The 17,113-nt window shown below is 46.5% G+C and overlaps 1 protein-coding gene across 1 annotated transcript; it reads left to right on the plus strand.

Annotated features, from left to right (window-relative positions):
• Nucleotides 1-17,055, plus strand: aclya (ATP citrate lyase a). The gene is made up of 28 exons (XM_070980849.1): nucleotides 1-164; nucleotides 2,347-2,526; nucleotides 3,900-4,022; nucleotides 5,716-5,778; nucleotides 5,870-6,060; nucleotides 7,786-7,865; nucleotides 8,414-8,544; nucleotides 9,513-9,631; nucleotides 10,166-10,302; nucleotides 10,403-10,464; nucleotides 10,549-10,666; nucleotides 10,772-10,926; nucleotides 11,507-11,600; nucleotides 12,051-12,192; nucleotides 12,324-12,492; nucleotides 12,580-12,684; nucleotides 12,770-12,966; nucleotides 13,044-13,125; nucleotides 13,214-13,324; nucleotides 13,445-13,572; nucleotides 13,654-13,747; nucleotides 13,877-14,031; nucleotides 14,119-14,269; nucleotides 14,356-14,499; nucleotides 14,873-14,986; nucleotides 15,096-15,178; nucleotides 15,356-15,432; nucleotides 15,540-17,055. Exons 2-28 carry the CDS (start codon nucleotides 2,368-2,370, stop codon nucleotides 15,632-15,634), a joined length of 3,279 nt encoding a protein of 1,092 aa, XP_070836950.1. The 5' UTR covers nucleotides 1-164; nucleotides 2,347-2,367; the 3' UTR covers nucleotides 15,635-17,055.
• Nucleotides 17,056-17,113: the final 58 nt, after the last annotated feature.

Here is a 17,113-nt window from a genome sequence, read left to right on the forward strand (position 1 = left end):
GCAGATGGGCGATGGAGACAAAACTCACAGGAGGCTCCGCTGTCCGGCACCTCTGGTTCCCACCGACGGCGAGGCTGGAGCAACACTGCCGAGAACAAACACACATCCACCCACAACATCCACCCAGAGTCGTTAAAGGAAGAAAAAAAATCAACAAAAAGACGGTAAACTACATATTGTTTTTAAAATGCGCGTGTACTTTTTCCACCACTTCCTCGAGCTCCTTCTCTCTGCGTCTCTTTCTGTGTAAAAAATAAATGTAAAACAAGTTGAACTACAGCCCACGTCCAGCCTGTGCTCTGTCTACATCAGGGTTTTTAAGATTTAAAGTTTAAGATTTCTTCCAGTGGTGATGTGGACATTTACTAAAGGTGGCATGCTGTCTAACCGGTTTGTTAATGAATGACTTTTTTCCCTCTCTGGGATCAACAATATGACTCGATGCTTTTGCATAGTCAGACAGGTTTTGTTGCACGAGTTAAAAGTAAATATGAAGCTACAACTTTGATCTTCATCAGCTGATGTGTGTGAGTGTGTGTGATTTAGCTCTGTGCATGATTTGCCTCGCCCACCAGCCATCCATCACCCCCTGTTTGTAGATGTTACTGAGCTCATCTGAAGCAGTGTTGTTGCTGTTGTCCAGCGGTGATATTTAATACCTCTGGCAGGTGAGTCGTGCAGAGAAAGTGGATGATATATGGGACCTGGGTGAGCTTTGGAAAAGCCGTGTTTTTGGCTGGCCTGGAAGCAGCACCGTGCTTACTCAGGGACATCCATGATCAATAGTGAGAAAGGTCCCTGACAGTCCCATTAATCCATTTAAGAAATAACTGCCAGGGGCTGCAGCGAGGAGCAGGTAGTCCTGTTTGAGGGCTTTCAGCCTAATGAGCCACGCAGAAGAAAAAGACAGAGCAGGTGGTGCACAGTGCTAGAGCTGCCAATTAGGGAAAGCATTGGTATTTTATAGCCGTATTAAGCCACATTTCTCAATCCTGGTGTATTGCAATGATGACATTTGCATCTGAAGGATCACCTGGACCAATCATCCGTTGGAGACTTTGATCCTCCAGTGCTTCCAGTCTAACCTGTGGTTGGTCCAGTGTGTCGCATCAAAAATCGTGCAGAACAGGACACTTGCGTTCAATAAGCCAAAAAGCAGACTTCTTCTCAGCGCTTACATTTGCTCGATCTGAGGTTGAAGCAAACCTTGTGCCCCTTATGACCCCTTTTATGCCTTTTACAGTAAAACTGCTGATAATAACAAACGAGGCAGATAATATGGTCTTACAGGAAGTCTGAATCTGCCACACCTGAACACTTTGAGTCAGGTCAAAAGCCATTTTTCTGCGCAGTAAATTCATGCTGATCAGAGTTAGTGTGTTTGCTCTCACGTCGGACGGGAGCGGCAGACATCAGGGTTTGCTTCAGTGATCCTGCTGTTGTGATGAAACTCTAAATTACAGTCTGATTAACTGCCCTGTTTTTCCCAGTCTTGGTTGCATCATTGAAAAATGATGCCATGCTGTGTCTAATGTGTCTCCTCAAGAAAGATAAAGGAACCTCTGCACAATCAACAGACAGAAAATGGCTGAATTATTATTATTTCAGTCATTTTTCATGCAGAACAGTCAAACGTTTGCTGGTTTCAGCGTCTTAAATGTAAGGATTTGCTGCTTTTTTGACCTTTTACAGACAAAATGATGAGTCAGTTAATCCTGAAAATAATCAGGACATGAACTGTTAATTAAACTAATCATAAATTGCAGCTCTACTTCCATCACATGCTACCAGAGGGAGGAAAAAATCTGTTTCTTTTCACAATAATCGATGGCGTCAGATCAACCTGTAGATTATCGTTCCCTGCAGCTGTAGAGTCCAGTCGCTGTGCACGCTCTGTGCTGTTTCTCCAGCAGGACGCTGATTGTTTGAGTGGGAAATAAGTGCCCATTTAGTGCGCAGGTCAAACAAACTGAGGCTTCACTGGCTTCACCGTGTTCTGCCGAGACAAACGAAATAAATCTGACCGTGCACAAAGACCGAAGGCCTGAACCTGCAGTGAGTATTTCATTTTCTAGCGTGTCTGTTAAATCTGTGGAGTTCAGTTGCAGCACGTCAGTCAGTGTTTCTGATATAATTTGTGGAAAATATGAATTACAAAGCCGCCTTTCAATCACCTGGTTAGCAGACCATTTCTTGACTGTTGACAGCAGAGGACGCCAAACAAGGTGTTTTTGTTTTTCTTGTTCATAAAGGAGAAAATCATATCGCCCTTTAAAATCCTCTGCTCATCCTTTGTCTCATCCACTCATAGATCTGCTCTGTAACTCATCTCTGTCCATCTATCAGGCCAGTCCAGCCTGAGCAGTCATGTCGGCCAAAGCCATCTCCGAGCAGACGGGAAAGGAGTTCCTCTACAAGTACATCTGCACATCCGCAGCTGTCCAGAACCGATTCCGCTATGCCAACGTGACGGCTGACACAGACTTTGACCGCCTGGCGCAAGAGCACCCGTGGCTGCTGACAGAGGTGAGAACCAGCTGTGGCACAACTGTGTGTGCACGGTGAGGAAAGATTGACTTTGGCTGAGTGACAGTTCGTTGTTACGGTATAGATTTATAGCCCATAAATGCCTAAAGCTCGGCCTCCGTTCAGCTTGTGGAAAATGAGCTCCTCTTTATGGAGACAGTTACTTAGGCTGGCAGCAGAGTGGTCTCCTGGCGCTTGTTAGCTGACGTCACAGACAGCAGAGCGATCCAGCAGCTCTGTGATGTTCTTGGTGGAAATGCAGAAGAGGAAAGCTCTCTTCTCTTTGATTCCTAATTGGTAAGCGGGAGGTCAGAGTTCAGCTCGGGTTTCTCGCACACACGCAGCGCTTTCTTACCGCATCACCTGCTTTCAGACCAGCCCTCGCTGCTCCTCGCAGGGAAGCAGTGGCCGATCGATGGGCTGTAATAGAAGTTAATTGAATGACTCATCTCGCAGGACAAAATATCATTCTCCCTCACGGCTGAAGGTTTTTATCTAGAAGGTTCGAGGAGGATGTGGAGGGCAGATGCACGGAGATATGTGCTGCGGTAGGACTGATTAGAAAATTGCATTAACTTTCACCCTCCGCCCTCTCCTTCTTTGCTCACTGGCGAGCGCCCAGATACTAATGGCTCCGCTGTCATAAGTCATTCTCTTTATCTGACTTGCAAGTGAGAGGAGGCGGGCGCAGTCGGTGGGGGCTGGATGTGATTTCGCTTTTGCGTCAGAAGGGACTTGCGTATCTGAGAGATTCAATTAAATAAAGCTCGCGTCAACTTTCAGGTGATGCATTTTATTTTGGGAGCTTTGGATTTGCTGATGGACTCAAATATCTCTGGATGACAGATAGATATCTGCTGTCTCATGTTGGAGATTAGGATGAGCAGGTGCAACTATTGATCGTTTTCCCTTAACCTGCCAGTTCTTGATTAATCGCTGAGTCAGCTGTTCTATAAACTGTCCAAAAGAACTCTGAAAAATTAAGATTACAGTCTCCTAAAGCCAAAGTTGACAACATCAGGACTCATTTTACTATAATATATCACTAGCAAATATTATCATGGAAGAATATACAAGAATAATGCAGAACATATAAATGTAGAATTGTTTCAGATTCATTTTATGTTGATCAATTAACCAAAGATCTGTTGAAAAAGATCGTTTTAACTGTAGTTGAATCTAAAGAAAACTTAAACAAGCATACTAGAATTTGTTATTTTGATAATAGTTTGAATTCATTATCATGTCAAGCTTCTGTCATTCAGCAAATAAATATTATAAATAATATTGTCGTGGTTTAAATGCACTGTGAACATCAGCCTGAGTGCAGTGTAGTCACCTGTCACACCACCGTGTCTATCTCCCTCCTCCAGAGGCTGGTGGTGAAGCCGGACCAGCTGATCAAGAGGCGAGGGAAGCTGGGCCTGGTCGGCGTCAACCTGGACCTGAAAGGCGTCAAAGAGTGGCTGAAGACCCGCCTCATGAGAGAGACGACAGTACGTCATCCGCCCCCTCCTTCTCTGATGTCTCTCAGCCAATTACCTCCACCTGACCCCTGTGTTTGAGAGCATGCACTTTGCTGAACACTCCTTAAATCAATATTATCCCAGTGCTTTAGTCAGATCCTCCTCCTGTTGCCCTTTCCTTCACCCTCCTTCCCCCTTTAGCATGATCAATTTGGTTTGCGCGTGTATTTTTTTCCTGATGTGTGTTTTCTTAAAGAGCCGCCCAGATTGCTGAGGGCTTCAGCATCAGTCCTCAGCCACTAAATCAGCCCAGCTGAGGCGCGCGCTGCTGGTGAATAAACAGTCCATCTATCCAGTCAGCAGAGGCGCAAAACATCCATCACTGTACCACCGAGATGCTGCTGTGCCTCATAAACCAAGAAGCAAGTTATAGACGGACCAGCATGGGTCATTAAAGAGGGAGCGTTGGTGTTTGTGTTGCAGCGTGGATGTGTCTCTGCACAGCGGCAGTAAATAAGGATGAATGAAGCCACACCTGTACTGTGGTCAGAGCAGTGTTTCAGCTTGTTTGTTGTCTTTATTGTTCTCTAAAGAGTAGAAGTAATTGCACAGATGAATAACCACTGGTTATATTTATCTGGGGCCATCAATTGTTTAAGATGCATTAAAGTAAATCAGTATCTTGGTCTCATTATAGCTAAGAAAAAGCTATTATGCTAGTCTGTTTTTTCTTCTTTTTAGCCATGCTAGTGGCTAATTTGTCCAGTCCTTGTATGACAGTCTTACCTGTACTTCATGTTTAGCGCTAATTAGCAAACATTAGCATGGTAACACGCTAAACTAAGATGGTGAACATAGTGCACCTGTTTAACATCAGATGCTAGCTTTGCCATTGTGGGCATGTTAGCATAAGCTCAAAGTGGGTCCGTGCTGCTAGCGAGGCTGTACCCTCTTAGTCTGGTTCCCTAAAATGTGTAAGCTGCATTAAAGTAGAAGTAATGTGTAACAGAGCAGTCTTATGTTCGGAAAGAGCTGAGTTTCATCATTGTAATTGCAAGCTTGTTGCCACTTGCTTCTAAGCGTCTTGTCTGGCTGCTTGTTAGCTTAGCTAGCTGTTAGCTTATCTTGAGAAATCACCAGAGAATCCAGTCAGGTTCGATAGCGGTGGATGTGAATAAGTTTATTGAACTGAACCACGTTTACACTTTACATGTCTTTTCACCTCACGTGGCTGCCTCGCTCTGCTATCTGAGTCTTTCATATTTTGTGTAATTGAAAGTTGAATCATTCATGGCTTTTCTTTTGTTTCCTCTGAGGCAGCGTCTCTTCATCTTTCTGAACTAGCCTGAGCCCCTTGTGGGTTTTTCAGTCCCCCCCCCACCTGTCATCAACCTCCTTTTTGTTTGCACTCTTCAAAAATGGCAACTCCCTCTCGACCTTTTATTATTTTGCTCTCCGCCTGGCCGCTCTCAGCCCGGTTACTTTGTGCCCGCTGGCCTTTAACAGAGGAGCGATGACAGCCTCGCCAAATGAGCTGTGTTCGCGGTGCTTTGCCTGCAGTAATGCGTGACGACATGTTCTTTTTCTTTCTTCTCAACCTGTCTCCTTTGAAACGTTCGGCCCGGTGAGGCGCTGAACCCGTGGGGGTTCATGCTCCAGCTCCAGCTTCTTTTTACTAATTATTTCACCACCTTGAGAGAATTATTGTCTTGATGATCCTCAGGTGGGAAAAGCCAAAGGCGTTCTCAAGAACTTCCTCATCGAGCCGTTTGTCCCTCATAAGCAGGTAAAGCATTCCTAAATTAGCAGTGATGATCCTTGATGTCGGGTAAAGAGCCGTTTAGTGACGTCTGTGTCATTTCAACCCCATTGTTCAGGAAGAGGAGTTCTACGTGTGCATCTACGCCACCCGGGAGGGCGACCATGTGCTGTTTCACCACGAGGGAGGGGTGGATGTGGGAGATGTGGATGCCAAGGCGAAGAAGCTGCTAATCGGGGTGGATGAAAAGATCAGCGAAGACTCTGTGAAGAAAGAGCTGCTCACCCACGTCCCCAATGACAAGAAAGCGTGAGTTAAATGAGGAAGTGTTTTGAGTGCGTGTGTCCCAGCTTGGACTGGGATTGGACAATAACCTGAAGCTTACAGCGTGACTGTGTCAGCGATTTTTGGTGCTATAGTTCGTGCAGCTTTTGATTTTCAAATGACAAATAACAGGTATTTTATTTTGAAGGAACAGCTCCTAACAATGTGTGCTTTAAAAAAAGAAAGCACTCTAAAGAGATTTCCACTTCAGCCTCTGTGCAGCTCAGCTGGAGGTGTTTTAAACATCAAAAGACAACAGAAACTAGCGCGGTCATGATTTGTGACGTTTATTATTAATGATCCTTTTTATCACGAGCAAAATGCTAAAAAAAGACCCGAAAAAAGCCAAAAAGAAAGTGGACATTTTCCATTACATAATGAAACTCCTGACCAGCAGCGGGAAACAAAAGCGCCACAAATGAAGTCAGAGAAAGCACTTTGATATTGGCTGTAAATGTGGGGGGAGCAGGCGGAGAAGGGTGGAGGGCTTTCCATTAGACAAATGACAGTCTCCCTCCTCTGCATCGCCTTTCTTCGATCAGCCTCCGCCCCCGGCCTTTTTTTTTTTTCATTGCAGGACAGCCACATTCAGAGCACGTCGGTTTATTTTGATGGGTTCGATGCAGCGGCTCGGCCCCCCCGGCCCCCCCATCCATCTCTCTGGCAGTGTTCATCTGACAGCAGATTCTGGCCGGTCTCGCTGTCTTGGCTGACATTGAAGAAGCTGCCCCAGAAATCACTCTGCCAGCCCGAGCTGGCCCCCTCACCCCACACACTCCTCTCCTCGCCCTCCTCTCGCACAACAGGAGCGGCACTTGGCCGGTTTTCCTGCCCTCCCGTCAGAGGCAGACATGGAAAGCTGAGTCATTCGGGGTTTCGGTCGCAGTTTTCCCCCCGCGGGCCAGTCGGAGGCCTGACAACAGGCTGACGTGGTTACAAAGGCTCTGAGCTGCCTGCACGACTGACAGGCAGGGGAGGAGAGCAAAATGCTGCCCCTCTACACCTCCTCCTCCTCCTCCTCCTCCTCCTCCTCCCGGCTCTCTTTTGACATGTGAAGGAGGAAGTAAATTAGATTTTTCCTTGTCTGCAGCGAGACTCTCTGCAGATAATTTACAGGTGGACTGTTTCCTGTTCAGCTTAACAATCCTTCAATGACACGGCTGTCGTTTGTCATGGGTTGAATTATGTGGAAATTTAATAGCCATAATGTTGTTTTTTTTCTGAAGAAAATCCAATTGCACAGCCCAGAATTAAATAATTAAGAATTAAATACCTTTGATTTCTACTTTATTTTGTTGTTTTGAGGGAAATCTGGTAATAATTGCTTAAGAGTTTCATATTGCTATGCTGTGAATGTTTAACAAGTTAGAAGATGATTAAAAGAGCGTTTGTGTATTTGTTTTTTCTTTCTTTTTTCTAGTTATCCTTCACATTAAATTGCTCTTTTTGTCATGCACATTATAAGTTATTTAGATGTGTTGTATATTTAGCATTTAAAAACTGCTCCGGTTGTTGGTACCAGCACTTTTGCTTGAAAATTGGCTCAAATGATGAATCAGTTATTTAAATGATTGCATATTAATTATCTGTCAGTCCACAAATGATTTCAGCTGATTATATTGTGATTAACTAGACGTCTGCAGTCTATTCTGGTGCTGCAGCAACAGAAACAAAGATGACTTTCATCTGTCGCGTGTCGTCTCTCTGCAGGGTCCTCGCCAGCTTCATCGTCGGCCTCTTCAACCTGTATGAGGACCTGTTCTTCACCTACCTGGAGATCAACCCCCTCGGTACGCTGTTTGTTTCTCTCAAATGCCCCGATGTGAACAAGCAGCGACGAAGGCGTACGCGCTTCATTCCAGCACAGATTCATAAATACGTTATGGGATTATGAAATTATAAGGAGACATCAAAAGGAAATTGGGGATGAAAACATCAATGCATAATAAAAACAGTTGATTCTGCCTCATTTTTAACGCTGCAGAGGAAACATTAAATAATTCACGCATGCTGTTTGATGAAGGCGGCGTGTGTTTATAATGGAGTAATTGGGCACCAGTACACGCCCTCTGGCAGCTGTTCCTGTCGACGCAGTGAGACCGGCTGCCTGCTTTGATGTCACACCATCTCCTCGCCTCATCCGCTCTCTTCCACCTCCTGCGGGGACGGCAGGAAGGCTGTGGTCACTGGTGTCCGACCATGGTCCCATCATGACCTATTTAAAGCGCTGCTAACAGAATGAATCTCAGTCGGAGGGTGTTTGTAAACCTGGTTGGAGTATAGATCTTAACATGTGTGTCGTCCCCCGTCCCCCCCCCCCCCCCCCCGCTTCTCTCAGTGGTCACCAAAGATGGAGTTTACGTGCTGGACATGGCAGCCAAGATCGATGCTACAGCTGACTACATCTGCAAGGCCAAGTGGGGCGATGTGGAGTTCCCTCCACCCTTCGGCAGGGAGGCTTATCCTGAGGTGAGGGGGGGGGCCGGAGAGACGGAGCTGCTGTAGAAATGCATCAAATTTCAGTGCGTCAGCATCAAAGAGCTGGTTTTGAGTGTTACAGCCCAGCAATTTGGACTTGCTGATTTCCAATTTGCTTTTAAACTAACGGGCTAAACTCCGACTATGACTAGATTTCATGTTTCATTAGACGTAAATAGTTGAAATTTAAATTTCTCAGCCTGAGGAAAAGGATCATTTCTCAGTGGGTTTATCCGCCGCTTCGCTGTGGAGCAGCCCCTGCCCCGGCTGCCCCAGGCTGAATTAATGAGGAGGGGTGGCACCAACTCTCAGCTGTTCATCAGCCTTTATGAGTCATTGTGGAGAGGTATGGAGACATCCTCAAGTAAAGGTCGCCTGGGCAGAGAGCTGAGCGCTCAGATGTCGTGTCGTGTACTGTAACAATAGAAGAGATCCGACTCTGAGTGTGGTTTTCTTTGCTTTTTCGAAGCATTCAATTTTAAATTTGAGGGTTTTGAAAGGTAAATCAGAGAGATTAGTTCGTACAGTTTCTATTTTTGGCTGACGCATGTAGGAGCTCGTCTGAGACAGACTGCCTGTGCACCAGTCGGGCTCTAATTGGGCTGCAGTGAGTCTTGAGCGGAGACGAGGGACAGCGGGCGGCTTTGATTGGAGGCTTTTTTAGCTCCCAGCCACCAGCTGTGGCCCCAACTGTCACAAACAACCACTGATGCACATCACATCTACTGCCACTCTTCATACTTGTACAGTATTTCCAATTAATAGCTCTTTAAATCAGTGAAAGCACATGTAATGAATTGCAGGCATATGGAGAGGTACTTGTGCAAGCCCGGCTTTGATTAAGGCTGCAATCACACACATGCGTGCACACACACACACACACACACCCCCCCCTTATCTGTAGCATTCATAAAACCTGTCTCTCACCTCTTCGTTGCCCTTTTCTTCGACTTTTGCAGGAAGCTTACATCGCCGACCTCGACGCCAAGAGTGGCGCCAGCCTCAAACTGACCCTCCTCAACCCCCGAGGCAGGATCTGGACCATGGTGGCAGGAGGAGGTGCCTCAGTGGTGTACAGGTACCCAGGCCCACCGCCAGCGCAGGACCGAGCAAGTGGAAATGTATCTGCACGTCTGGCTGCTTCACTTTATCCTCGCTGATTGATTGCACTGCACGTAATTAGGTTTAGCATTAGCAGAGTTTGCTCGTGATGCAGCAGTGAGGCTGACGGTGCAGCAGCTCAGTCCGCCTGTTCAGCTGCCTGCTAAATTTGATTCTTAGATATTGCCATTTTAGTGAGAGTCTGGAGGAATGAGCGGCGCCTCCGTCACGACGCCGTCTGTCGGGGGTGTAAAGCATGACGTGCAGACACATCAGCCACGACTAATTGTTCCCCCTGTGCACTATTAAGTTGTCTGTTTACAGCATTAATTCACAACAGAGAGGAAAAAGTTCATTTAGTGGTTGTGAGGATAATGACGTTTAGGGCTCATAATCTAATTTTTCTGAACATTGTGTTCACTGTTGGCGCTGAGAAGCCGGTATGCAACCAGATACGACTGTCCCAGGAGATGCACAGCTGCTGTTACTAACGCCTTTTCCTCTCTCCCAGCGACACAATCTGTGACCTGGGCGGCGTCAACGAGCTGGCCAATTACGGGGAGTATTCGGGAGCTCCGAGCGAACAGCAGACCTATGACTACGCCAAGACTATCCTGTCTCTGATGACCAGAGAGAAGCACCATGAGGGTATTAAAACTGCTCCGCCCAAACTCTGTGTGTGCGCTCAAAGAGTGTGTGTGTTTATTTCTATGTTTCTAAAGCGATGTTTCATCATCGTGTTCTCCAGGAAAGGTTTTGATCATTGGGGGAAGCATCGCAAACTTCACAAATGTCGCAGCAACATTTAAGGTACATTTAAGCATCACATGCTTTTTCTTAATGTCACGTACTTCATGTGAATTTATCCACTGAGCACATCCTCGTCTCTGCCAGGGGATTGTTAGAGCCATCAGAGACTATCAGGTGCCACTAAAGGAGCATGAGGTCACCATTTTTGTCCGTCGTGGAGGCCCCAACTACCAGGAAGGTCTCAGAGTGATGGGAGAAGTCGGTATGTTGTACGCTTTGCACCGGTTTGTGAAAGCGTGTATTTGTCTGCAAGCACCTGCTGATATTCATACGCCACGCTTAATTATGTTCTGCCTGCTCTCCTCAGGCAAGACCACTGGGATCCCCATCCACGTCTTTGGCACAGAAACCCACATGACTGCCATTGTTGGCATGGCACTGGGCCACCGGCCAATCCCCAACCAGCCTCCTGTTGCTGCCCACACTGCCAACTTCCTGCTCAACTCTAGCGGCAGCACATCGGTATGACACGCACGGAGACGAATAGGCTGTCGAGGCGTTGTGTCGGCTCGCTGCGCAGCAAGTTTACATCATCAGCTCCACCAGCAGTGCGGCGCAGTTAGCGAGCGAGCAGAAGACGTGCTCTGTTTCAGTCACTGCTGTTTGTCCTTTTGGTGACCCAGATTATCAGAAGGCCAGTGGCTCTTTTGTGTAAGAGCATCGCAGGGCATTGTGCACTGCTCTCACTCAAAGAGCCCCTGAGGCGTCCATTAAGACCGGCAGTGCTTTCAGCAAAGTGAGCGTGTGGGCCTGCACCTGTTTTTACAAATAAAAGTCAGAAATAAAAAGCATGCATTTTTATGAAATTATATGACCAGTTTAAAACCATTTAAAGCACTAAAATCCAGTTCGTCATTCCTTCACAAAGCTCCCCTTGTTTCGCTGATGGCATGAAAAATCAAGAACGCCAAGACTCAATGTGTAACTTGTGTGTAGGTGATGTCATAAAATAATTAGACCTTTTCTGTTATGCTCATTAGCATATGTACTTTTTCAAATATGCACAGCAGAATAAAAAAAGTATTTTTTTTGTTATTTCCAGACTCCAGCATCCAGCAGAACTGCCTCTTTCTCTGAAAACAGAGCCAGAGTTGAAAGCTCACCAGCCAAGAAGACCAAAACTGGAGCTCCTATTGGTGAGAAAACACACACGCACACACACACACACACACACACACACACACACACACACACACACACACACACACACACACACACACACACACACACACACACACACACACACACACACACACAGCACTGGGACACCTTTGCACTGTGACTGCTGAGGCTTTGATGTGTTTCCATGCATGACAGTTAGATGCCTTGTGATCATGCATGGTTGAAGTTGAGTATAACAGCTCCCCCTTTGGAGGGCAGGAGGAGCGTTCAGTGTTCTGATACATAACTGGATCAACAACATGTTACATCAACATGCCTTTTTGTTGTAATTATGTAAAAAATATCAGTAGGCAGTAGGGCTTTTTGGAGCTGAGTCACTTGATCTGCACAGGCAGTGAGGAGGAAATCAATGTTTATGACCTGGTGTGCAGCCTCTATCTGTATTTATTGTCCTTTCCCTGCAGCCAAGGCAACTACCCTCTTCAGCAAACACACCAAGTCCATAGTGTGGGGCATGCAGACTCGGGCGGTGCAGGGCATGCTGGACTTTGACTATGTCTGCTCCAGAGATGAGCCATCTGTCGCAGCCATGGTGTACCCGTTCACGTAAGTGCGCTCTGTCCTTCCTCCTCAGCTTCTCCTGCTGTCAGTGTAACGGATCTTAATTGTGGATTCAATGTAATGAAAGCCTGTTAAGTAAACTGTGTCCTTTCATCGCGTGATGAATGCCTTTTCAGTGGAGACCACAAACAGAAGTTCTACTGGGGCCATAAAGAGATCCTCATCCCCGTGTATAAGAACATGAGCGACGCCATGAAGAAGCACCCAGATGTGGACGTGCTCATCAGCTTTGCATCGCTGCGTTCGGCCTTTGAAAGCACTATGGAGACCATGCAGTACCCACAGGTGAGCGCACCCTCATCCTGCGCCATCTGCAAGGTGCTGAACAGCTGGGAAAAAAGAAGTTAAGGCTTTCTGTTCAATCGCTTTCAGATTCACACCATTGCCATAATCGCTGAGGGGATCCCTGAAGCCCACACCAGGAAGATCATCAAGGCCGCAGACGAGAAGGGCGTGACAATCATTGGACCAGCAACCGTTAGTCCTGTTTCGCTTCTCACTAGATTTACACAGTGTTCTTTTGTCTGAGCAAACCAGCAAACCTGTGTGTGTGTTCATCCAGGTTGGAGGAATCAAGCCAGGCTGCTTCAAGATCGGGAACACTGGAGGCATGCTGGATAACATCCTGGCCTCCAAGCTGTACCGCCCGGGCAGCGTGGCCTACGTGTCCCGCTCAGGCGGCATGTCCAACGAACTCAACAACATAATCTCCCGCACCACAGATGGCGTTTTTGAAGGCGTGGCCATCGGGGGGGACAGGTATGTAAATATCTTTTATCTGCAGGGTGTGAGCATGTGGGTTCGAGCTGGAGTGTAATTTTTACATTCCTCTGCAGATACCCGGGCTCTGTGTTTACTGATCATGTGCTGCGTTACCAAGACACTCCCGGGGTGAAGATGATTGTCGTGCTGGGAGAGGTGAGGAATAAATCCACACACACTGACGCCTGCAGCTTTAAGGAGTCATTGATTTGCTACATCCTGATCCTACTCTTTCCTCCTGCAGATCGGAGGCACAGAGGAGTACAAGATCTGTGAGGCCATCAAACAGGGCAGGATCACAAAGCCAGTGGTGTGCTGGTGTATTGGCACCTGTGCCACCATGTTCTCCTCGGAGGTGAGAGGGCAGGTGTAGAGGCTGGTGCGCATCAGGCACCATTAGCCTGCTGCATAATGACACATTCAAGGCATTAATGATTGTTTTCTGACCCCTGTTGCACCTTTTCTTCCCCCTCAGGTTCAGTTCGGCCATGCAGGAGCCTGTGCCAACCAGGCGTCTGAGACAGCAGTGGCTAAGAACAAGGCTCTGAAGGAGGCCGGTGCTTTTGTCCCCAAGAGCTTCGATGAGCTGGGAGAGATCATCAAGTCAGTGCACATCGTCATTCTTGTTTGTCAGTATTCTGCTCTGATTCCTGAGCATATCTAAGTCTTCTTTTGTGCGTGCAGATCTGTTTATGATGACCTTGTTGACAAAGGAGTCATCCAGCCAGCCGAGGAGATGCCTCCTCCCACGGTGCCGATGGATTACTCTTGGGCACGAGTGAGTATACCTCTGAATGACAGCAGTATAAATCAAGCAGTTAGCCCTCAGATGGGGGCTAAACTGAAAGAAATCAAGGTTTAAACACGAGTGCATGGTGTGAAATCTCGTATCTGTTTGCCTCCACAGGAGCTGGGTCTGATCCGTAAGCCCGCTTCCTTCATGACCAGCATCTGTGACGAGAGGGGTCAGGAGCTCATCTACGCCGGCATGCCCATCACCGAGGTCTTCAAGTCGGAAATCGGCCTGGGAGGAACTCTGGGGCTTCTCTGGTTCCAGAGGAGGTCAGCCTCTTAACCCAGCAGTGCTGATAAAGAAACTCTAAAGAAACCCTTCAACCACATAACAGTTGTTTCCTATTTTGTGTGCAGGTTGCCGCGGTACGCCTGCCAGTTCATTGAGATGTGCCTGATGGTGACTGCTGATCACGGCCCTGCTGTCTCCGGTGCCCACAACACCATAGTCTGCGCTCGAGCTGGCAAAGATCTCATCTCCAGCCTCACCTCTGGCCTTCTCACCATCGTAAGACACGTCAATGCTGCTGATCTGCTACGTTTATCGGCCTGCAAAAGTCCACCATGAGCATGTCTCTTTTCCCTTTTTTACAGGGAGACCGCTTCGGAGGAGCTCTGGACGCTGCAGCAAAGCAGTTCAGCAAGGCATTTGACAGCGGCATGCTGCCCATGGAGTTTGTCAACAAGATGAAGAAGGATGGGAAGCTGATCATGGGCATTGGGCACAGAGTCAAGTCGGTGAGGACCACGCGGGCCGGGAAGTTCATCATTTTAGGAGCAAGGCCACTTGGCCTTCGGTGGTGTCACAGCTTTCTTAAGTATAGCCCGGGTTTCCAACAGTTCATACCAGGCTCTACCACTAGTTATGTGCTCAGCGCTTCGCTTGATTTAGTCCGATAAGAATTCAGAATCTCAACAAAAGACACTGGTGTCAGAAAACCATATTGGCACGAAAGAGACGGAGGAAAAAAGGTTATCTCTATTAAATAACACAGGGAACAGAGATGCTGTTGTTGCTTTGGGGCTAGAAATATCATGTTAAGGAAAAGTGCTGGAGGGGTGAGGGAGAGGGATGATTTTGAATGAAAGGGAATGATCTGTGCTTTCCCAGATTAATAATCCAGATATGAGAGTCCAGATCTTGAAGGACTTTGTGAAGCAGCACTTCCCCTCCACCCAGCTGCTGGACTACGCTCTGGATGTAGAGAAGATCACCACGTCCAAGGTACGATTTAGCCCTTCATGCTGGCATTCAGGGCCTTTACTGAGTAATGACACGCTCCTTTTTTAAATAACGTCGTCGTTTTTTCCCTGTGTGGATTTTGCTGCATTAGAAACCCAACTTGATCCTGAATGTGGATGGCTTCATTGGTGTGGCCTTTGTGGACTTGCTCAGGACTTGTGGTGGTTTTACAAGGTGAGACAAAATAATGATGGCGTGGACTAACTGAGAGCCAAACAAGCTCATTTATACATTGATATAATAAACAGGTAGGAAGAAATGCTGGGACTAGAGATGGTAGAACAGAAGTTATTATGCATGTATGTTGTGTGCATCCACTCTCATTCTTGTTGTCCATCATACCGATCACAGGGACGAAGCTGATGAGTTTGTGGAAATCGGCGCTCTGAACGGCATCTTTGTCCTGGGACGCAGCATGGGGTTTATCGGTGAGTCCTTTCTGTGTGCAGACACACTGCTCCGGTGTCTTTTATGCATGTATGCAACATGGCAAACACTTCTTCCTCTGTGACGATCAATCCGTCCTTTTCCTCAGGACACTACCTGGACCAGAAGAGGCTGAAGCAGGGTCTCTATCGCCACCCGTGGGATGACATCTCCTACGTGCTCCCAGAACACATGTCCATGTAATCTGAGGGACTGAACCAGAGAGCGTCTGTCCCCTCGCCAAGCTGTCAGTTTCTCGCCCCTACTGTGATACGGCACCCCGAAGCAGTGGCTTCATATAGTGACGATGTTACCATTAACATAGCTGTAAATTGCAAATATATGAAGAGAATAGTTTTTAGTTTTGAAACCTGTTACTGCTGCAGCTCTGTGACTATTAGTAAAACCTGCTAAACTGTGAAGTTCCAGACAAATTCTGAGGGGGGGGTTGTTCAGCTGTTGACTGTTATTTACCCCCAAATATTCCATCACTGTTGTATTAACCCAGCATGTGTGTCTGTATCACAGACCGTTGTGTCTCTGTGCAGCTCTCTTCATTGTGCCACTTGAGAATCATGAGGGGTGAACGTGTAGTGCAATAATACCGATAACACGAGAACGTACTGTAGATCAGAGCTTTATTTATGTATAGGTGTATTAATAGCGAAATATCAGTGGTACAAAATGTTATTGTGTTGATTTTCTCTAATGTTTTTGACACGGTGGCAGAGACGAGCGTGCTTTCTGTGGCAAATGGGACCATTTTATGAGTCAGTCCTGGCAGGTGTCGTCCCCCCAGAAATAATCTTTCTCAGCTGGTGGAAAATGTGGGAGTGCTTTCCAAAATTGTCTTAATGGAAGTGGAGTGTTATTAGTCATGAGAGCAAAAAAATAAATGTGTAATTTGATTGTGTTTTCTTTCCCCAGTTCTTTAAACTGATGCAGCATTTTACCATAAGCCTCAGGATGCAGTTCGAGCACCATCGTCTGTGAGAAATTACCTATGAGGATTAAACATTCACTGTGTTTTTGAAGGTGTATTAACAGAAATGCACTAATCCCTTTACATTATACTGATTTTCAGCACTGTAAGACAGCAACTATTTAGTCGTTAAATGCCATCATATGTTTTTTGACTGATGTTAGGTCTTCATATTGTTTGAATTAATGGAGTTTGTTCCATCATGTTGCTTTGTGTAGGATTTTAAAGGTCATTACACACCCAACGCTGAGCATGTCGCTCCATCTGTTACTCACTGACTTTTTTTTTTATTTGAACAAAACCAATTAATCTGACACATGCAGCATACAAGCCTCAATGTGACATGTTTCACATTTGAGAAACTGTGGGGACAATCTCATGATCATCACACTCGGTTCTCTTTGAAATGAAAGGAGATTAGACGCTTCGCCGCGCAGTTGTAGTGCAGCCATCATCGGTGTCAACGTTTGTGTGAAAGTTACAAAACTAGAAATATTCTGTGGACAACCAGAAGCCTCTATTATCACTGTGTTTATGTTTTCAAGTGTTTCAATGTGAACTCAACGTGCCTCCGTGTGGATTTGTTGTATGTTGACAACTGTGTAATTGAGTAAAATAAAATGGAATTAATGTAATGCAATAATACAGCCTGTGTGTGCAGTGTTATCTTTTCAGATATAATATATACCGAGTGCATGTGT

The sequence above is a fragment of the Chaetodon trifascialis genome, chromosome 15 (assembly GCF_039877785.1).
Source record: "Chaetodon trifascialis isolate fChaTrf1 chromosome 15, fChaTrf1.hap1, whole genome shotgun sequence".
NCBI lineage: Eukaryota > Metazoa > Chordata > Actinopteri > Chaetodontiformes > Chaetodontidae > Chaetodon > Chaetodon trifascialis.